The sequence below is a fragment of the Passer domesticus genome, chromosome 12 (assembly GCF_036417665.1).
Source record: "Passer domesticus isolate bPasDom1 chromosome 12, bPasDom1.hap1, whole genome shotgun sequence".
Lineage (NCBI taxonomy): Eukaryota > Metazoa > Chordata > Aves > Passeriformes > Passeridae > Passer > Passer domesticus.
This window is the reverse complement of record NC_087485.1, coordinates 9,433,706-9,455,373: the sequence shown is the minus strand read 5'-3', so window position 1 is coordinate 9,455,373 and position 21,668 is coordinate 9,433,706. Positions and strand designations below refer to the sequence as shown.

The following is a 21,668-nucleotide window of genomic DNA, read 5'->3' as shown; positions in this document are numbered from 1 at the left end:
GCACACGTGCTGCCATCAGCCTTCCCACTCAGGCATAAACTCACACAAGTGTCAGTCCTGCAGGTTTAGTCAGAAACTAGGTTTTAATTGAAGAGAATAATTGGCCTGACAGCACCACGACTTAAAATTTGACTGTCTGAATGCTGTTGGAAATAGAGGAATAGACTACAGAGAGCCTATAGCACAAACAGCTCATTCACCTGGAGCAAGATGAACTGGCAGGGATGCAAAATTGCTTCTGTATATTTTAGAAAAAAGCATTATCCTTAAATTTTGCAGGTGAACGAGCAGATCTAAAGTGCCTCAAGGTCAGTGTGACAATTCCAGCTGCAAGACTGCCCAGGACCTTCCAAGAGCTCTGACCTGTGCAGTCACCATGCTGAAATATCACACCTTGGTCAAGAGGTGCTGCCAGCAACCCTCCCTCCTGACACACAACTCCAACCCAAGTGCACAGTCCCAGCTCAGCTGTCCTTGGAGAAGTTATTGCAGCTGCAGTAACCAGGGTGCTGTTAATCTGCAAACAGGGCTTTCTGCAGCCCTTCCCTTGCATTTTAATCAGTTTCACTTGAGAAAAAAAAAAAAGTCTGTTTGTTTTAGCTAGGCTAACTAATCAGTGATGTGTTTGGCTAGAAACCTGTTATGTTTTTCTACTTTATCATGTTGCTATTTTCAAAAGCTAGTTAAATTATTTACGCTACACTTCATATATTGTGTAAAACACTTGCCTTGACACGAACAGCAGCAACTGCAAAGCCAGTTTCCTTGAGCCAGTGCAGAATAACAGAGTGCTGTGCTTTGCAGGGAATGACCCATTCAGAGTTTCAACTTCATCCTTCCTCCCTCCCCCAGCAAAAAAAAATAAATATATATATATATAAATAAAAAATAAATTGGCTTCAAAGTCTCAAACAGCAATGTTAATTTAATTCTGAAGAATATTACAAAACACAGAGTATAAAAGGAATAAGCTGTGCATTAGCTCAGTGTAAGAGCCTACCTACATCTAAAATTCACTGTGAATGATAAATTGCTTTCAGCCAATAACACCCAACATTATTTTAAAATGTATATTATAGAACATGTACTTCAAGAGGCTCTGTGAATATTTTATTATATCATCCCAATCATTTAGACTGTGTGATATACATCTCATTGTAGTTGCACTCCCTTTTAAGGTACAGTTTGATTTCCTCCCTGTCTTTTTATTTATTTAAATCACAACCGAGTTGAATTACCATTCCTTTGCTCATCAGCAACCAAATTGGGCAGAGTTAAGACACCCTGAAAACTTGGGAAGTACTTCTGTGGCTGGAAAAACAAACCTCCTCAGGTATCTCAGAAGCCTGAAATCACACTCTAGTGTCCAAGGGAGCACCCTGGTGTTTTGAAGTAGCACCCAGCAGCATTTAAGGAAAACACAATTTTTTTAAACATGAGTGTTGCAGCAGAATGGGGTTCCTACAGCTCTGCTGCTACAAAGGCTAACACCTATTTTTCTGAGATCCACTATGGACACCTTGGCACACAGCAAGCCATTTCTGATGCTTTCACCTGGCAGAAAATCAGCAGCCACCTCTACAAAGTGGAGTGGATTTTCAGTGCCATCTCACTTTCCACTGCCCCCAGCTGGCTCTGGCATCCCCCACCAAAGCAAGGGCTGCCCACGGTGACACGGGCAAGACACCACACACATTCCAGGCAATGGACATCTCCAGCAGATCCAGTGGTGCCTTCCTGGCATGCCAGCAGAAAATACCAGGGGGCTGTGCAGACACACTGCCACAAAGCTGGTGCCTAAGGAGTTCACAGCTCCATTTCCCTTCTCTGTATTTTGGTATATGGAAAACAATAACTTGCACATAAAGTAGAACAAGGGTCACAGGCTGGGGAAGGAGATTATAAACAAAGTCATTGGGTATAATATTACTACACTTTCCACATTGATCAGTAAGCTCACAAGCTGCTAAGTGCCTTATTGTATATTATTATTAAAATTCAGTTAGGAGGCATTTTACTGAATCAGGTCAGGGCTGAGTGATCCCCCCCAGTTCAAACCTTGATATTGCATAGGTCTTGTGAATTGAGTCATAGATATCATGAAACATTACAAGTCAAATCAATATTTTATAGCCTTTGCACAGACCATGAGTCTGAAACTCTATCAGCATGGTGTTCTGAACAGAAGGATTTGCAGGAGCTAAAATAATTTACACTAATAAGGCACTGACCCATGCAGTCCTTAATGATCATTTAGCTTTGGCGATACATCTTAACCACTACTGAGCTGCTTGGGAGTTGTGGGGTTTTTTTTCAGCAGAAAACTCCTACATCAGATTAAGAACATAAGCAGTAACCCAACCACAAGGCTCAGTTATGTTTCATGCAAATTCATTCCTATTATATAAACTGCTAAATTAAGAAATGAGGTATTTAAAACAAAGAGGTTAAAACACAGCCACAGAGACACAAACAAACATCACAGAAATCCTTAATTCCATTTCTTGCCTTGTTTGCTTATTGAAGTGCCATATGTTTCTGCAAGTGCTATGAAAATATCATAAGATCATAATTATATGGTTCGTTGAATTATAGAGCAAAGAAGCCACTTATTTACATTTTAATATGAACAGTAGTAATTGAAATGTCACATGCTTCTCTGTTCTTGACTCCAGAAAAATATTTATCTACCAACAGCTTGATGTGCTTTCAACAACAGCCTGGATTCATGAAAGGGATTGTTACTCACATCACTCTCTGCTTTTATTTATTTCTCCCTTATGAGTTACAAACTCAAATGGGGGCTCCTGAAGTCCGCAGGCACTGACGTAGCCATGAAGACATTGTGATGGAAACAGGTACTGAGGATTGTTGCTAAGTTGGTGTTCAATAATTCTTTGACCTGTCAATATGTGAATCCCTGCAACAGCTTTAGGAATTCAATTTTAAATTGACCTCATTGAACTGATGCAAAAAAACAACTGCAGATGTATTTAAACTGATTAGCTCTTGTTAAAGTCCAATAGTGAGCACACCCCAGTCAAGCTGATGTTGAGCACACACAGAGAGGGTTACAAGATTAAAATTAAAATTGCAATACTTGAACCCAGTGTGGTGACTGCAGCCCTGTACACATTCTACCGTGTCAAGCATACTTATGAGACCTAAAGCTTGATCCTTCTTACAACACTACCAGTGTCAGCAGAAACAGGTTCCATTCTTCTAAGCAAGCTGGAAAGAGGAGCAAAGGCCCAAACCAGAGGAAAGCAATTCACCATGAAGAGCACACCACTCAGACCCACACAGCAGAGAGCAGCCAGCCCCAGGAAGGCAGAAGCCAACACCATCAGGTATTTTATTTTTGTTACATAGTCATAATTCTCATCATGCAATGACTGACATTTGGGTCATTCTTTTGCTCATCTTTCTCCAGGAGGGCTCGTTCACTGCCCTGCCTGAGAAGTCCAGAGATTTTAGCAGCTCTGTTTAATAGCCACACACTCTACCCCCAAGTTAATGGTAAAGCTTTCCCTTAACAGAAGCAGTTTTAGGCTAATACTAAACCAATGAATCCAAGTCACCTGCTCTGGTCCCCTCTACCTGTCTCTAAACATTCTTTGTCTTCTAGTTTAATAATTAAATGTACCAATATCTTTATTGAAGACTCTGAAAATAAACAAACTAGGCTGACTGGAGGTTAGTGAGGGCAGGTAACATTTGCAGGGAAGCACTCAGGAGATGTGACTGCTCCCAGATTTTTTTTTTTTTTCCTCAACTTGTATCAAACACTAACAGAACTCTTCAAAGTCATCAAAAACCAGCAGAGCCACCACTGCTGGGGCTCCAGGAACACTGCAGCCCTGGTCATTAGTGACCAAGTCTGGCTTATGAAGGCTACTGGGGTTTAAGTTTCCTGTATTTCCTTGATGCCAAAGATCTGCCAGATGTCTCTCACTGTTACCCCTCATTCCCTAAGCTGCCATAAAACAGATGCACTTCATCACTTTGCCACACCAGATAGGCTTGAAGGACAAATATGGGGCAAGTTAATGGCAAAAAGGAGTACAAGGGCAGACTACACTGATGCTATCCTAAAAGATAAACAAACATCCTTGGGCAGAGCAGGAACATTCTTCCCACACCAGTTTAAAGCATTCCCTGTGGATCTCACTCACTATGTCTACAAGCAACATGGGTTTTTACTAGCTTTGAACACTGCTTCCACACATGTGCCTATTAATACTAGAGACTGATTGTGTACAGTCTATATGTGGCATTTAGCTATTCATAAAGGAATTAATCTGACACTAAACACTACTGATATTGTTTTCTTCCTATTATGTTTTTTTTTTTAAAGGGTTTAACTTCACTTGCTACTGTCCAGGGCTTTTTTAGCACACATGACCAAATCAAAAGCAGAGAGATAATAAAAAGGCACTGCAGCCATGGTGCTACCCAGCCCCAAAATGGAACCTGGGAGAGCAACACACATCACCCTGCCCAGTTGTCTGCAAACAAGAGCCACCTGGCCAGAGAGGTGGGGGCAGATGGAATCAGGCTGTTTCCCACCTGTTTCCCAGCTGCAATGCCCAGGGCCCCTTGCAGGTCACTGTGCAGCCCTGCCCAGCACAGCACACAAGGGAGGACATCAGCCATCCCCACAGCAAAACCCCAAAACAGGCTACCCATCAGAAGGAGGATGGATAAATACTTAGGTTCAACAGAAAAGTACAGGTAAAACAATCTATAGGGAAACTTTTACTCACTGATAAAAGACACAGAAAGCAATGAGGACAAGCAAGCCAGGCAAGGACCTCATAATAAGGCAATTCCAGCACTGCTGACTGCCCACTGCACATTTGCTCAGGCTTTTGCTAGCTCTGCATAATCAAAGAGGCACTGAGAGCTGATGCATGAGGAACAAACCAAGCAGAGGAACAAGTCTTTGTCCATCTTTCAGGGTTCAGCCTTTGGGAGTCTGAGCTGTGATGTGCAATTGGAACTTTGGAGAAGCAGCACTGCCCACAGTCACCCCACTGCCCCAGCCAGGTGTCCAGGCAGACCCAGCACCCACTGCATCAGGATTTGGTACCACTAATTCACCTTTCACTCCCAACAGCAGCCAGAGAAAGATACACAAATATCTCCTCCACCACTACAGACCTCAGTTTTAAAATCCACATTATTTATAATACTTGATTCAAAGCATATACCTGAGGTTTTTTCCCAATTGGAGACTGGCCACTGACCCTTCTGCTTCACACCTTTCCTCTTCTTCCATTTACAGGACATTTGAAGTGACAATCTCTACCTGCGAGATGGGCACAACCACGGAACCCAAATTCCATTTTCAAAATTAACGTAAGGTCTCTGGCATACAAGTCAGAACGGACTTTCAGCAAATCTCATGCCCTTAAATCACTCATGGAATGAAGTCATGTCCACAACTGGCTTCCTGAAAAAAAAATGTTTAAAAAAGAAAAGTTGTTATCTTTAAAATTTCACTGCTCATTATTACTTCCTAGTAGTAATAATGGCACCTTCTCATTGTGAAAGTCTATCAGTGAAGACATGTACCCTTTTATGAGTTAAACTGATTGGAATAACTTTTAAACAATTACTCAACTCCTCTGAAATTTCTTTCAAAGGATTGAAGGTTTTTCTTGTATCAAATTATCTGGATTTCTCATGGATTATGCATTTTTCAAAAACTCACTCATTACAGATTAAAGAGAGAAAGGGAAGTTAGAAAGGACACAATAGAAAAAAAATATCAGTAAAGAAAAATATTTTAAATATTAATGACCAAAGGGGAAATGGAAACACATTAAAGGCAAATGTGAGAGCTTTTAAATATGTTATTAAAATTGATTTATAAATGAGACTCTTCTTTAACCACGTGCTTTAGCCTTCACTACTTATTTCCTTCTGCTATCTCTCCAAGCATTGGTGCCACCACTCAAAACTTATGGCATTAAGGAAAGACATCCACAAAATAGTTGGGCTGGCAACAACTATGGGCTGCTCAAACTGGAAGATGTCATTCTATTAACAATCTCAGAATGAGATGAGCAATTGGGAACTTGCAGAACATCTGTTCCAGGTGAGCCTGGGATGCAGCAGGGGCTGCCCTGCCCACCCCACTGTGGTGGCCCAGAGCCACCCCATGGACAGTGGGCAGGCTGGCAGGAACAAGGAGGGACTGGTCAGTGCACAAATGCAGACACTAATTATTTACAAGGACAGAAAAAGACTTTTGCCATTTCTGACCCCCTTCTCCCTCTGCAGGGAAGGATATGATATCCATCACTGCTCACCAGCCCCAGACAGGCTCTGAGAGCTGAGCCAGCACAGGGCAAACCAAATCAGCATTTCCACAGAAAAGTGTCTGCAGGTGGGTGCTGAAGGACTGGAGAAACCTGTCCTGAGCAGCCTGGCTGTGAACCCACGCAGCAAACAGCATGCTGCCAGCCCCTCCTTCCCTCCACACCAGACCCCAAATCCACAAAAATCACCCAGGAGCCTGCATTTTTGGGATGTATCTCCTGGAGTTTTCCAGCTTTGAAATGCTCTACAGGGCTGGGACAGGTGACTGCAGATCACTGCTGCTGGCACATCAGGGTCCAAGGCACTGCAGCTTTCAGGGTGCATCACACCAGCAGCAATGAGCAGCATTTGAAGCTGTGTGACTCCTGGGTCACATCTTTATTAAAGGACAAAACAGCAGAATGAGTATTGCCAAAACAGCCCGATGAACATAACCAAACTTGTGAAAATTATCCTTGAAAGGAACAAATTTTGTGCATGAATTTGTGTAAATGGACAGTATAAAAGTGCACATAACTGCATATGTTTAACAAATAGATACTCTTTATTAAATTTAAATTAAATATGAAAAATGTTTTCTCTTAAAGTTGCTATCTATCATAAACCACCAAAACATTATAGGCAAAGTCACCAAAAAGAAATACAAAACATCACCACTGAGAACCATAGATCTTTTATGTTGGATTTTGTGGTGAGAATGCTCCACAAAACTCATTCTGCATAAGATTCTTTTTTATAGCAGGTTATGAATCATCACATGATATCTTTAAATGGATGATCAATACTATATTTTCCCATAAAACGTTTGGTTTGAAATCCGATTTTAAGTGCATTAGAGTTTTTGTGCACTGAATTAGTAAGTGTCATAATAAATTGTCATCAAATATGAAAGAAATATAGCTTAGATTAATTGCCATATTTATTTATGAGTCTGTAAAATACATTGTGAAAGTCCTGGCACATTTTTGGGATACCAGCTTGAACTTTCAAGCAAGTTAAAAGCATTAAACGAGACTGGAAGTAGATTTATTATTGGAATGTTTTTAATTGCAGTTTCAACCAGACACAGGTATTAGAATGGCTGTGCCCTTAATGGCCATCTCATGTGTTTTTTCTTTAAAAATGATATACTTTCCATATTTTTATTGATTTCATAAGATTTATTGTAGATTAGTGCTGCTTGTGTGTGAAATTGCAAGTGGTCCCAGCTTCCCCAGAGTAGAAGGCTGCAGCTGGCCCATTCTGGAGCCACTCCTCCCCAAAGCCCACAGCCCTCAGCACAGCCTGAAATACTGCTGAAGGACCAGAGAAAAACCTGCAGTACCTGAAACAGACTGGCAGAAGAGTCCTCAGTGAACTGCCCAGAGGGTCCTGTTCTGCACTCATTTCTACAAATGCAAAATGGACTTAATTCAGGCAGGATTTGGAGGGGGAGCCCAGCTGAGCCCTTTCCTCAGATGTTAACTAATGAAGAGGCTCAACAGATTTGATGGGGTGGAACTGTCTTGGGTTAAGTATCTTCTGGGTTTGGAACAAGTTATAAGCTGTTTATGTTTCTAACATAGTGTTTGTACAACAAACACAACTGGGGTTTTGTGAATTACAAATGAAAGTAAATGTGGAAGCAGTTCTGATATTCACATTTAACAGTGCACAGAAGCTGGTGAAGAATACCAACTTCTTGGAAGAGAAGGCACAGTTGCACATAGCCAGCATACTAATTTTAAAATAAACCCTGGAAACTACAGCAAGGCAGAGTAGGTAATGGAATAAAACTGCCTTTCACTACCACAGGACAAAAATGACAAACTATACCTAAGGTGATGTTAAATTAAAAACCACAGTTTAGCAGCTACATGACTCCTTCACACCAACAACACACGAGTTGATGCAAAGGCCACGAGAGCACAGACACAGCTGGGTGGTTAATGCTGGACCCTGCTCATGATCTGTCAGACCAGCAATCTCTTCATCACCAAAAAAAAAAAAATTATTTATTTTATTGATTTTATTGGAAAATGAATCCACAGAGGAGTCAGACTGAATGAGAGCTGCCCTAAGTTTCCTGGCATAAATTAACCCACACTTCAGCAAAGCATAAACAAGTTCTCAGAAGTGAAGTTCTCAAAGGTTTTGTGTAGATGTATCTTCACCAGATGAATCTGTACTTTACAGAATAAGCTACAGATAACCTGAAGAAAGCCAGTACAGAAGTGCTTGACTACACAGATGTAGAGCACTCTTTACAAAATAGGTGTTTTCTCATCAGCAAAGTATGTTTTCACAAGTTGGGGTGATCACAAGTTAGTGATGGCCCCAGATCCAAGGAAAATACCACCCTAAAGCCTGGGAAAGATTCATGTCCAGCTTCCACTTGGCTGCCACTGGGCACAGAATGGTTCAGAATAAAGCCCTGGGTCCTACCATCCTCCAACTCCAGTGACACTCAAACCCAACTGTCAGTTTTACAGCCATTTCCCAAAACTTAATCACAGCAAACACGGTGATAATCTGAGATTCAGCAAACCCATTGATCATTATGGAAGTGCTGCTGGGAGCCAGGTTGAGCTGCCAGTCCCTGGAGAAGAGGTAGGAGGGCAAGGTGGCAGAGCTCACTGTCACAAAAAGGAGCCCACACAGAAGTGGTGCTTAGGGACCCCTGTGAATATTATTACTTTTGTCTGTGTCTTTTTTTTCCAAAGGATATCTTAAATTGCTCTCATTTAGCCATCCATCTCAATGAGAGGGTTTGGAGAAGCAAAGCAAAGCCCCAGTCTTGTATTTCTCTCACTCTGCACGTACCAAAAGTGTGTAGCTTCTTAGATTAACGAGCTTACATACATAACTGCCCGGAAATTCACTGACAACTTTTTGGATGTCCCCTTCCAGAAGACAAGTATCCAAAGGCAAATTTATTCCCGATGTATTTCAAATGTGACAAAAACAAAATACCACTTTCAGGTTTAGCCTTCAGCCAACAGGGTACCAGCCATTACCTCGGCAATACCTCACCCCCTAAATCAGCTCTTGTCCCACACTTCACTGTGCCAGTTCTCGCCTCTCTGCTGAAGACAGTTCTATTTTCTGCTTGTATGTTAAGCAACTAAAATTTTTTATCTTCCATAAGATATTAATCTTTATATTGTCCCAATATATTTCTACCTCTCATGCAGAAATCAGTCTTGAAAATAGCCACTGAGATAAGGATAGTACCAGCAAGTTTCACAATAAGCCATCATATACACTATTTTAGTTTGTCAAAACAATTAGTGTTCATTTTGGCTTTATTCAGTTAAATCTGCAGTGACTGATCAGTATAAATTATGTATTAGGCTGCCCAGCTGTACTTGTTTATTCATGCATGGACTTGAAGAATTTTCATTTTCTCTGTACAAAAAAGAAACAGCCAAAAAATTCCCCTGTATTCTAAAATATAAAGACACTTTCTTCTCAGCCACATTTCTTCCCCATGTTTTTGAAGCTGCTTTCTTCTTCCGCTGGTTATTTCAATTAACCTATTATTTCATTTGCAGTTATCAGCAGCTGCATTTGCATTGGTGGGAAGCACATACTGTTACCTTCACCCTTTGCAATTACCTCCCGAGCAAAGCAGTATCAGAGCTAAACCAAATGATGTTGATTTTAAAAGCATCAAAAATCGCATTGTTGGCTGCATTTGAACTCCTGCCTCGCTTCAAGAAGAACTGCTTGCAGAAATGTTTACAGTTAAGCCTCGCAGTCCTCTCTTTCAAGAACAAAAGTTTGTGAATCAAGGGAGATCATTTTCCAGTTTTGCTCGTGTTTGTAGTCACACACTCCTCGCTAGGACGACTGGGTGAAGGGAATGCACGTCGTGGGGGTGGGTGGGATGATATGCTTGTGTGCAGGGAGAGAGATGACACAGATTTAGAGAAAGAAAGATCTGCAGTGACCATGTACAGCATCAGCTGTCTCTCCGAGACATGGTGCATGTGCAGAATGGAAATTGGGCTGATGAAGCTGATTCCCTGCAATGAGAAAAATGGCAATTTGCATACTCCAACCCAAAGCCATCCTCTGCCAAGCCGGGTTCAGGAACTTGTTAACAGAAGGTTTATGCCAATATTTACAAATCACAGAAAGATGTTTTGGCAGCTTTGACATGCAGAGTATGGTTGCTCAGTGATGGACAGGCAGAGTGAATGGTGGCAGTGCTCAGAACACAAAGAGACAGAGTTTGTGTCCTCCTAAAGAGCTGGGGAGCACAGCAGAACTTGTATTTGTTAATAGGAATGCCATTCAGTCTCCCAGGTTTGTAAGGGCAATTAAAGGGGTCATCTGGATGGCTCTTGAGCATGTCTAGAAAAAACTGTGCTGCTGAAACATCTCCGTAGGGCAGAGTGCTGTGTGGAGAGAGCTAGGTTGGGAAAGGCCATTTCCCAAAGCTTAGCTCAGCCACAACATAGCTGACAGGCAACAGAATTGCTTGCATGTTGATTGTGCATGATAAAGATTGGGAAATGCAATGTTTGTATTGATCTGCATGATCTCTGTTATAAAAATGCTTTTTTGTACGGTGAATTCTGCCCCAGTTTTAGTGCTTCAGTAAGGACAAGAGCCCTGCATGCAACCTGCCAGCACAAACACACTGCCAGCGACAGCTCCTTTGGGTCTGAGCCGCAGGCAGGATGAGCACACAGCTACTCTTGTTGTTTCTTCCATCAAATAACATACAAAGTGTTCTAGTGAAAAGACTAAATTTTGCTGAATTAAGTGCTTTAGAACAAGTAGTTTTATTACTTTATAATTAGCATAATTTTCCCCATAGGGATTCCTGCAATTAAATAATTAGCAGTAATGTTACCCAAAGGTGTTCTTTAATGAATTTTAAGTTATTGCCCCTGTTAACGACAATTGACAAGGCTCGGGTTTACAGCGCTCCGTCTCGCCAGGCTGCGGGCGAAACAGAGCGCTGTGCAGCCGGCCCTGAGCTCCGGGCCCCTCCGCTCACCCCGGCGGGGCGGACGCGGCTCGGGCGCCCCGCTCCCCTCGCGTCGCTCCGGCCCCGCGGGCAGGGGCCCCGACGGCGCGGCAGCGCTCCGCGACCGCGCAGCTCCGGCGGGACCGCGCACCGCCCGGGCTGCGCTCGCTGGCTGCCGGCAGGGCAGGGCCGGGCAGGGCAGGGCAGGGCAGGGCAGGGCAGGGCAGGGCAGGGCAGGGCCGGGGCCGCCCGGCTTGGGGTGCGCCGGGGAGCGGCCCCCGGGCCGGGCCGGGCGGGCGCGCATCGCTCGCGGATCGGCAGCGCCACCCGTCGGGGAGCGGGGCGGAGCGGAGCGGCTCCGGCGGGGCGGGCACGGGCACGGGCAAGGCTGCCAGGGCTGCCCACCGGCTGGGCAGGACACGGCCCCGGCGTTCGGGACAAGCGCCGCCGGGCCGCCCTGGGACGCGTTTTTACTTGGTTTTCTTTTTCTTTATGAATTGCCACTGGCAGGGTGTCGCCCTGTCCTGCCCGGGAGCGCCTTGGCAGCTCCAGGCTCTTGAGGGGGGAAATCCCGGTTTACCTCCCGGTGATCTCGCCTCAAAGGCAAATTCGCAATATGTAAGTCCCTGGTTAAACAAGGGCATTTCCATTTGTTAATTGATGCAATTACGCCGTGGCGGTAGCGGGCCGGCCGGGCTGCAGGCAACCATCCATCCATCACCGCCCCGCTGACCTGCCACCGCCCCGGCCCCCCGATCACGGGGCTAAGGGGGAACAAGGGGCTCAGCACTCCTTAGAGAACGGGCTCCGGGCTGCTCTGGGCCCGTGTTCTGTCCCGGCCCCGGCTCTGCCCAGGCACGCTGTGCGGGGCGAGCTCTGGCCCCGCTCCCGCGGCTCCGGGCCGCCGCGACGGGCAGCGACGCCGATGCGGGGAGCACGGCTCAGCGGCTTCGGTGCAGAACCGGGGCCGAGCTGTACAGCAGCGCCTGGCCCTGGGGATGGGCGCCAGGTCAGCGAGAAGGGCCAGGGGAGGCTGCGTCGGCCGGGCCGCCCTCGAAAGCTGCTGCCCCGGGCGCGCCGGCACCGCCGCTGCCACCGCGACCCCTGCCCGCGGGCCATAGCAGGGGGCACGCTGGGGCTGGCGGGTGCCGCGATGTCCCCACTTGATATTTATTCCCCTAGGACAAATTTTGATCGTGTTTAAAAATAAAGGGGAAAAAAAAAAAAAAAAGGACCAACCGCAAGGCACCCCCAGTGCCGCCTTTGACGTGCATCAGAGCACAAGACGGAACCGAGATGAAACAAGTGCCGGGAGCGGGCGCGGGGCGCTGCCGGCTCCTGCCCGCCGCCGCCGCCGCTGCCGGCAGGGCCGTGACGTCACCCCGCTCCTCGCCCACCGATGAACGCTAAAGACCTATAGAGCAGAAAATAATACAAGCAAGCTCCGTATCTTGCAAGCCCTACGTGATTTTCCCCCCCTCTTTGAAAAAGCCCCCTTGCACTTAAACTCTCTATACATGTGGGGCGGCTTTTTTAACTCCCTCTATACAAACATATTTATTAAGAGCGATGGGAAGTGGGGGGTAGCCTATTTTTTTAATCCAGGCACCAACCTCCTCCCTCCCCCCCCCCCCCCCACCCCCCCCGCCTCAGATGTCTGGCTGCTTTTCTTAAGTGCAATCATCTATAATTGAGAAAAAAAAAAAAGCCATACGTGGAAATGTGTGTGTGAGAAGGTGCATCTTGAAGCAGGGTTTAGTTACAATCGATCTTGGGGGGAAAATATTGCCTATGGTCCAAAAATAAGGAGCAACTATGTCCTTCTCTCAGTTCGGATACCCCTACAGCACCACTTCACAGGTAAGGCGAGTGAGCAGCACTCACTTTTGTTTAGATTCTGCTGCTGCTGTCCAGATGTCTTGTCCCCCCTCCTTTTTTTTCTTCCCTTTCCCTTACTTAGAATATTTTTTTAAAAGGGCACATCTGGAGCCCTTTTTTAAAAAATGTGCGTGTGTGTTTATGTCTCGTTTGTGTTGTGTTAGGCTTAAACAAATAACTCGCAGTGTGCACAGCAAAGGCGTGTAGGAAACCGGTAATTCCCCCTCCTCCCCACCCTTCACCGTTCAGTTTTAAGTGCAACAAACAAATAAAAACATAAATCCCAGCTACGACCGCTCCCCGAGCCCGCGGAGCGGCCGCGCCGCGCCGGGCGCAGCCCCCGCCGCTCCGCTGCCGCCCGGGCACGGCGGAGGGGGCGCGGGCAGCGGGAACCGGCGCCCGGCGGGCTCGGGGTTTCACTCGCGTTTCTGCGGAACCGGGCTGTGCCGTTTCCTCCCTCCTTTCTCCACGGGTCGGTCCTTTTCCTGTGTTTTATTAGGATCTGTCGAGAGGTTTGGTTGTTTTTTTTTTTTTTCCCCCATGCGATTTCCGAAGGACATCCCCCACTCACACCAAGGCACCCTGTATTAACTAAGTCGTAGCTTTATCGTACTTCGAGTCACGATTTATTTGGGTAGAATTATTTATACACGGTAATCACTGCAAGATGTGCCTCCCTCGCTTGGGAAGTTAGCTGTCCCCTTGAAGTTATTGAAATCAAATGCCTTCGATTGCGTTGGCTGACATATTTACTGCTGTGTCTATTGTCAAATTAACTGTAATCGCAACTTTTTGCCTTTAAATCAATGCAGATGGACCGAGCGGGGGCGGGAAGGATGGAGCCTTACGGATCTCATACCTTTTTCGGGAGCAATTATTTCCTTAAAGTTTTGCCTGCTTGATTAATCGTGCCCCCTTCCCAAGAGCTCCTGCTTCCCATCCGGTTTATTTCCCGGTTTCTATAATTAGTCGCTTCGGCCCGCGTTTCCTATCCCCCTCCTCACCGCCGCCCCCCCCTCCGCACACACACCCAGGCGCGCACACTCTCCTAAATTCCCCCCGATGGGGCTGCCTCGACAGTCACTCGGCGCCGTCCCGCTCTCTCCTCTCCGCAGTTCTTCGTGCCCGCCAGCCCCAGCACGACCTGCTGCGAGGCCGCCCCCCGCTCCGGGCCGGATGCCTCCCAGGCGCCGGCCGCCGCCTCCCTCTGCTGCGCCCCGTACGAGAGCCGGCTGCTGGCGCCCGGCCGCGCCGAGCTCAATGCCGCGCTGGGCATGTACAGCGCCCCGTACGCCGCCGGCCAGGGCTACGGCAACTACCTGCCCTACGGCGCCGAGCCCGCCGCGCTCTACACCGCGCTGGTGAGTGCCCGCCCGCCCGGCAGCGCTGCGGAGGGGAGGGGGTGCAACAGGCGGGAGAAACTTCGCGTTTCGCAGTCGGTACCGGGGCGCGGGACGGCCGAGGGATGTGGGACCGGGAGCGGCCCGTCGGGGCTGGGGGGCGCGAAGGGACTCGGCTGCCGCGGGGAGCCGGGGCTGCGGGGCGCGGCGGGGCTCCCGTCCCGCCCGACGCCAGACGCTGCCGCTTCCCTTGCAGAACCCCCAGTATGAAATCAAAGACGGCGCCGGCACGCTGCACTCGGGAATCGCGCAGCCCGCTACCTACTACTCCTACGATCATTCCTTGGGGCAGTACCAGTACGACAGGTAAAACCCCTTTGATCAGCGCCCGGCAGCATTAGCATCCCCCTGCGAGGCGGCGGTCGACATCAAACGAGGGGGACGGGGGGGCTCCGACCTGACAAACGTTGTACAAAAGAAACGAGGCGCCCGGGAGCGGCAGACAGCGGAAACCAAAGTTGGGCGGCGATGTCAGGAGGGCAGGGGCAGCAAGGCAGATGGGCAGGGGCCACGCCGGCCTGCGGCGCGGCTGGGCCGGGCCGGGGAGCCCTTACCTGACTCCCGCCGGCCCCCCCTCCCTAACCATCTCCCAGCAGGTACGGGACGGTGGATTTCGGTGGTTCAGCCAGACGCAAAAATGCAACGCGAGAGACGACGAGTACTCTCAAGACCTGGCTGTACGAGCACCGGAAAAACCCCTACCCCACCAAAGGAGAGAAAATCATGCTGGCTATCATCACTAAAATGACCCTGACGCAAGTGTCCACTTGGTTTGCTAACGCCAGACGGAGGCTTAAGAAAGAAAACAAAATGACCTGGTCTCCCAAGAACAAAGCCGGGGAAGAGAGGAAAGAAGAAACCCCGAGGGAAGAGGATGAATACAGTGCGGAGGGTGAAGGCAGAGGTAGGCGGGAGAGGCAGACGGGTGCCTCCAAGTAGGCTCCAAGTGACGGCCGATTTCGAACCCCCCACCCCCAACTTCCCCGCACCCGCACTAACGCCCTGCTGCCCCTTTTTTTTTCCGTGTGTGTCCAAGTAGAGCAGAAGAGCTACAAGGAGGACAAGGACCTGCGGTTCAGCGACCTGGAGGACGAGGAGGAAGAGGAGGAGGAGGAGGAGGCGGGGAAGCCGGAGAAGGGCCGGACCAGCTCCCTGCAGGAAGCCCCCAGCCTGGGCGCGGCGCTGCCCGAGGCTCCGCGGAGCGACTGCAGCCTGCCCGGCCCCTTCCACGCCTTTCCTTGTGCCAAGGCCCCCGCCGCGGACTTCGCCCCCGCCTCCTTGGCCGGCCCGCCGCCGCCCTACGCGCCCGCGGAGAAGCCGCGCATCTGGTCGCTGGCGCGCACCGCCGGGGCCAGCGCGGCGCGCAGGGGCAGCCCCGAGGGCGGCGGCGCGGAGGGAGAGCAGCCCCTGCCCGCCAAGGCCTTCCGGAGCTCCGCTTTCAACCTGCAGCCGCTCCCGCGAAGCTGCGCGTCCCACCGCGGCCTGGGGGAGCCGTGCCAGTTCGCGGCGGCGGGCGAAGGTACCCGCGGCGGCGGGGCCGCGGGGACGGGCGGGACCGCGGGCCGGGCCGGGCCACAGGGCGCGGCGTGAGCCCGCCCGCGCAGTGACAGCCCCGGTGCCCGGCCGTGCCCAGGTGTCAGGTGCAGACGCCGAGGCTTCCCCGCTCGAGGCGAGCGGGCAGGGGAGGGAGGCGGGAGCGGGCCGTGCCCACCGCGAGCCGCTTGTGTCTGTGCAGGCTTCGGGCGGGGCGCCAAGGGCGGCCCGGGAGGCACCGAGCTGGGCGGGACGTGCCTGGACAGGCTGCGGACGGCGTTCCGGCCCGTGCTGCGGAGGTGAGGTAGGTGACGGGCCGGCTGCCGGGGCCCCACCTCGCACGAAGCTCACGAAGCTCGCCTGGCCCTGGGACACCGCAGCGGCCCCGGCCTGAGAGCGCCGCGCCAAGGCCGCCGCTTTGCCCCGCTCCCGGAGCTCCCGCCCGGGCGGGGCAGCAACCCGCGGCCACTCAGCACCAGCTCATCACCGCTTCTCCGTCCCGCAGGGCCGCCCGCCCCATGCTGGGCGCTGGCGACGGGGCTCCGGCTGTAAGGAAGCGCTCGGCTTGACGGAACGAAAGAACCCCGTCCCCGGGCCGGCGGCGGCTCCGCCCGCTCTGCCCTGCCCTCGCCGGGAAGCGCCGCCGCACACAACGTGCTGCGCACATGGGGCCGGGGCCGCGGCGGGAGGAGAGGCCGCAGGAGCAGCGCCTCCCCGCCGCTCGCCTGCCATGTGTTCGGTATTGCCCTTTGACGTCTTTGCAAAAAGGAAAAACCCCCACCCTGATATTTTCTCTTTTCCTCCCACGTCGTGGTTTGTTTCTCCTTTTCCTCCCAAACCTGCGCTTTCCGCTCAGCGCCCTGCTCTGCCAAGGGGCACCAGTTTGAAGTTGCTCCGCGCCGTCCCGGGGAGGAGGAGAAGGAGGAGAAGCGGCGCAGGTTACGCCGGACTGTTTCTTTCCCGTCTCTGTACATAGATACCGCTGAAAGTATTTTTCGGAGTCTAATTAACACGGGTGAGCTGAACGCCACGAAGCCGCCAGTGACCTCGGAGCTCTCCAGCCAGAAGCCGGCACAGCCCGGGAGGAGCTGCCCCGGGCAGCTGCCACCCGCCCTGGGGCACGGCCGGGGCACCCCGGGCAGCGGGTGGCGAAGTAGGACGTTGTTAGTGGGTCACCGCCGTCAGTCAGTCAAAAGAGCAGTGCTGCACTTTACAGGACAGACGAGAAAGGGAAACCGTATCTCTGCATTATTTCTGTTTAATTAAAAGTGTCATCAAACACTTTGTGTTCAGACTAATAAACCAAGCAGGGATGAGGAAAGAATGTTTCTTTGTTCCTGTCTCTAGAAGCAGTGGCAATAATTTAAATTAATAACTGTGGTAATTAAGAGGTCATCTATAGATCAACCCGATACCTGCTATTTCCAAGTTCACCGGGGTCAACATTTACATTAAGTCATTTGTGGTCAATAGAGTCCAATGAATTCTGCCTTAATAAATCAGGGAAATCAATCTTGAATATCGAGTAGACTTCTATATGTTTACTAAAGGCTACTCAAGACGAGTGGGGCTGCATAACTGGGAGCCCCCTGGCTCTGCGACCGGAGAAGCAATTCGTAGGGGAGAGGAGGAGATGGAGGTCAACGCAGGGAGATGTGAGGGGGCTGCCCCCGGCTTCAGCCGCGGCCCTTCCCGGGAGCACAGGACGCTGTGAAACAAGGCAAACTTTGTCGGGCTCTGGCGGATCCGGGGGGAAAGGGAGGGGGAGGTGGGCGCACACGAGGCAGCAGGTGAGGGCGCGGCCGGGAGCCCCTGCCCGGCCACGGGGCTGTCCCGCACTCCGGAGCAGCCCTGCACGAGAGGCGGTGCAGCAGCAGCAGCAGTCTGTTGCAGTGACCCGAAGCTTAGAGAAGGGGAAATTAAGCTGCGAAAAGATAAACATTATTTCAAGTCGGATTTGAAGGATTAGGGCTTGTAATAAAGAGTATTAGGCCCTTTCGAAGGGTTCTTGCAAGGCGACTTTTCCGCCCACCGGAGAGGACAGGTATTCTCTGCCTCGGGAGCACGTGTGCAGGTTTCCCACGCGTGTCCGCACGGCAGAGCCAGGCCGGGCCTCCCTCCCGGCCGTGTCCCGTCCTGCAGGGGAGCGACCCGGCTTCCTCCGGTTCCGTTTCCCGGTTAGAGGCTCCCCGGGGAGGCAGCTCTGCATCGCCCTCCTGAGCTGCTCAGGGGGGACGAAACCTGCACGGCCCCCGCGGCCAGGAGCTCCCCTGAGCTGCCGGCTCTGCCCCCGGCCCTGCAATCCCCCGGCCCTGCATTCCCCATTCCCTGCATTCCCCATGCCCTGCAATCCCCCAGCCCTGCAATCCCCCGGCCCTGCATTCCCCATGCCCTGCAATCCCCCGGCCACGAAAGAGCCGCGATGCCCGCGGGGAGAGTTAATTAGGCGGGCGCAGGCCTCTAGGTCTCTAAGGCAGGCACGAAGGTAACCTGCAGGAGTCTTAAGACTTTTATTTTTTATTTATTACTTTTACTCCCCTTTTATTAAAGGTCAAGTGAGCGAGATACAGATTATCCCGCCCGCTCAGGACTCCCCTGCAATCTGTCACGCCGGCAAGATATGTATCGCAAATCTCTCAAAATATAATCTCCGGGAATCATATTCCGAATACTGTTTTGATTAAAAACCAGAGCGGGGATTGATGGAGAACTAATACCGGGAGCGGAGCCTGCGTGCGCCCAGGCACAAAAGTAAAATAAGGGGCTCGCACGAACAGATTCAGCGCCTCCAATGCCATAATAAATGTATTTAAACCGTCTCTGTCTGAGCTTTGCTACGAGATGGGCTTTTTAATGCCGCTTCTCTGGGAATTGAACGGGGGCTGTCCGGCGGAGCGGGGGCAGCCGGGCTGTGCCAGGCGGGCACTCGGAGCCTGCTGCTCGGGGAGATGGGGCCGGAGCGGGCTGTCCCGGGCCCGCAAGGTGAAGCCCCCGTGGAGCAGCGCTCACACACACCCCCCACTCCCTCCCGGACCCTCTTGGCTCCCAAGGGCCGGGTCTCCCCCTCCCCGCAGCCCCGCATCGCCCCCCAATTAGCGGCGGCGGGGGCGGGCGGGGGCGGCTCGCTGTCGCGTCCCCCGCTGGGGTGGGAAGTTTCTAAAACAAAGTCGCCGGGCTAATGGCCCCGGGCGGGAGCGGCGGGGCCGCGCACACTCCACTGCGCCCGCTCAAAGCCAGCGCGACCGCGGGGCCGCCGCCGCCTCCGCCGCGCTCGCTAATGAAGTTTTGTCAAAGACAATTACGGGCCCGGCGGGGGCAGGAGGCCGCGATGAAAAGGCGGCTTTGTGCGGCCGAGACGGCGCGGCTCCCCGGGCACCCCCGGCCCTTGCTGCGCCCCCGCGGTGACCCCCGCGCCCGGCCCCGCTCCCGCGGGGACCGCGGCCCTGGAGCCCGGCCCCAGGTGAGCGCAGAGGCGGGATGCTGCCGGCACCGAGGGCCCCAGAGCTGCAGTTTATCAGCCCGATCCACCGAGGAATCGCCCGAAAAGTGAGGGCTGAGGCAGCGGGCAGCCCCTACTTCCCACACACACCCCTGGCTGAGGGTTTCTGCCCCCTCTCCCCACCACCCCTTTTCCCACAGAGGATTCCTGCTTCAGCGTTGTTGCATTCAGCAATTGGCAGAATTCGTCCAAAAACTGCCAAACGAGCTGGCTAAATCTGTTTAAATATACACTGGAGAGACATGAAATTTGGGTCTTGGACTGCAGCTGCCTTCAGCTGCATCTGAGCCAGAGGAGGTATGGGAGATAACCCATGATAACCATCCTTCACCACCTTCCTCAAACTCCCAGCACTGGCTGCTGTCCTCCATCTCAGGTCACCTCCCCTCCCTGCCATCCCCAGCCAGCGTGGGCAGCACAAAACACACTGGCACTCTCCTGGAGAGGACAGGGAGGCATTTCTGAGTCGTGAGAAAGTCTGGACAATACATGTAACCAGCTAGGTTGCTTCCCAACCTTTGAAGCACAGTCCTCCTTATAGGAACATAAGAGAGGCAGAGCCTTCCTTTAGTGCTGCACAAGCACATGAGGAGAGCAGCCCTGGCACTGAAATGGTCTGGACCCCTCACCCCCAGCTGGCTGGTATTTGCCTGTTGTCCTGTTCCCCTACAGGTTTTCCATCCCACAATAAAGGGATGAATTTTACTGCCTTTGCAGCAACAAACTTCTTGAAGATCCCTTTTCAAAGGTGGCTACCACAGAAGTTTTAGCTTGATGTGGCTATTGAGGTTATGGAGCAGTGGGTTGGAGCAATTAGTTTGAAATGATCTCAAAAACTGCACAAGCAGCTGCCCAGGCCAGGTGTCATTTCAGGATCAAAGCATCTGTTAGAGGAAAATTATTTTTGCCATTGTATTGCCTTTTTTTTTTTTTTTACCTACTGTTCATCTGAAAATAAATTACAGGCTAGAACAGGTGGATAACATTCTGGAATGATTTAATGATTTATTTAATCTGGATTCTCTTTCAATCTACTTAGCAGGATGAATACTTTTTTTTTTTTAGCCTGAATCCAAAAGCCTGTCTTTTCATCTAAAGAAGAGAAAATACCCTAAAACACTGCTCTGCTGCTGTCAAGGTGTACTCCCCACTGCTGCTACTAAACCAGTGGTAATGTCTGCTGTGCTAAAGGGCCTGAGGGGAAACCTCAAGAAAACCAAGATGATTTAAAATTTTTTGTTGTTGTTCCTTGACATCTTCCTAGTGATTTAGATATTATTTCCCTTCCTGGGCAGTGTTTGGGTAATAAAAGAACTGATTGTAGTGTTCAATTACTATCCTTAAAAGGTAAGAGGACGGCTCTTTCCCCTCCTGTCAGGACAGCTGTGTAGCACTGGTTGGGAGTGGAGCTGGAATGGACACACAGGAATCTTGTGCTGCAAACACCTATGGATCCACTCATACCAAATGAGGCCAGGAGCAATTCCTTCAGGCATGTTCACACAAGGCTCCAGATCCTAGGTGAAACCTTCCTTCTTGAGAAGCCATGCTTTTGCTAAGAAGGGATTAACAAAACCATTACTCACTTACTTAGATGTGAATTTCTAATGTTTGGTTTGAGCTGGAAGATGTTTTATGGGGCAGATACTCTCAGGACCTATAAAATGCTGAAATTCATGGATTAACTCCCTGGATGGCTCACTTTGGTACTCTAGTCCTACTGGATGGTCATGCAGATGTGTAGAGGGAGAAAGGAGCTGGAAAAATGCTTTTAGATATGGGGAAGGTTACAGGATATTGAAGGGGTTATAGGTAACACTGCCAGCATAATTCACCTCGTGTGCCTGTCCATATTAGTTTAACGGATTACATTAAGGTTTTAAACTTGCTTTAGCCCATCAGACTCAGGTATGTGCACCAGTAAAACAATTAATTTTTTGTTGTTTTGTTATAGATTTTTTTTCTTTTTTCAAGCACAGCTTGAAGTCTGAGTTTGCTACTAGTCGAGTCCTGAGTTTGTGCTGCGGCACCAGCTCACTCACAGTGAGGTATGTTTGGAGGAATCTCTGTT

At 50.4% G+C, this 21,668-nt stretch overlaps 1 protein-coding gene and 1 long non-coding RNA gene across 2 annotated transcripts in view; one reads left to right on the top strand and one right to left on the bottom strand.

Moving 5' to 3' along the window:
• Positions 1-21,668, bottom strand: part of LOC135279265 (uncharacterized) — a 510,274-nt gene that overhangs the window by 434,849 nt on the left and 53,757 nt on the right. The window lies entirely within an intron of this gene.
• IRX6 (iroquois homeobox 6) lies at positions 13,103-17,742 on the top strand. Its single transcript, XM_064386658.1, has 7 exons — positions 13,103-13,147; positions 14,221-14,526; positions 14,762-14,871; positions 15,162-15,469; positions 15,605-16,084; positions 16,301-16,402; positions 16,604-17,742. The coding sequence occupies exons 1-6, from the start codon at positions 13,103-13,105 to the stop codon at positions 16,399-16,401; spliced, it is 1,350 nt and encodes a 449-aa protein (XP_064242728.1). The 3' UTR covers position 16,402; positions 16,604-17,742.

Excerpts from the sequence above, each read along its gene's own strand:
- IRX6 (XM_064386658.1), top strand. The coding sequence starts at position 13,103 with ATGTCCTTCTCTCAGTTCGGATACCCCTACAGCACCACTTCACAG. Across the intron at positions 14,527-14,761 it reads CCGCGCTCTACACCGCGCTG|AACCCCCAGTATGAAATCAA; the intron begins GTGAGTGCCCGC and ends CTTCCCTTGCAG. Across the intron at positions 16,085-16,300 it reads GTTCGCGGCGGCGGGCGAAG|GCTTCGGGCGGGGCGCCAAG; the intron begins GTACCCGCGGCG and ends GTGTCTGTGCAG.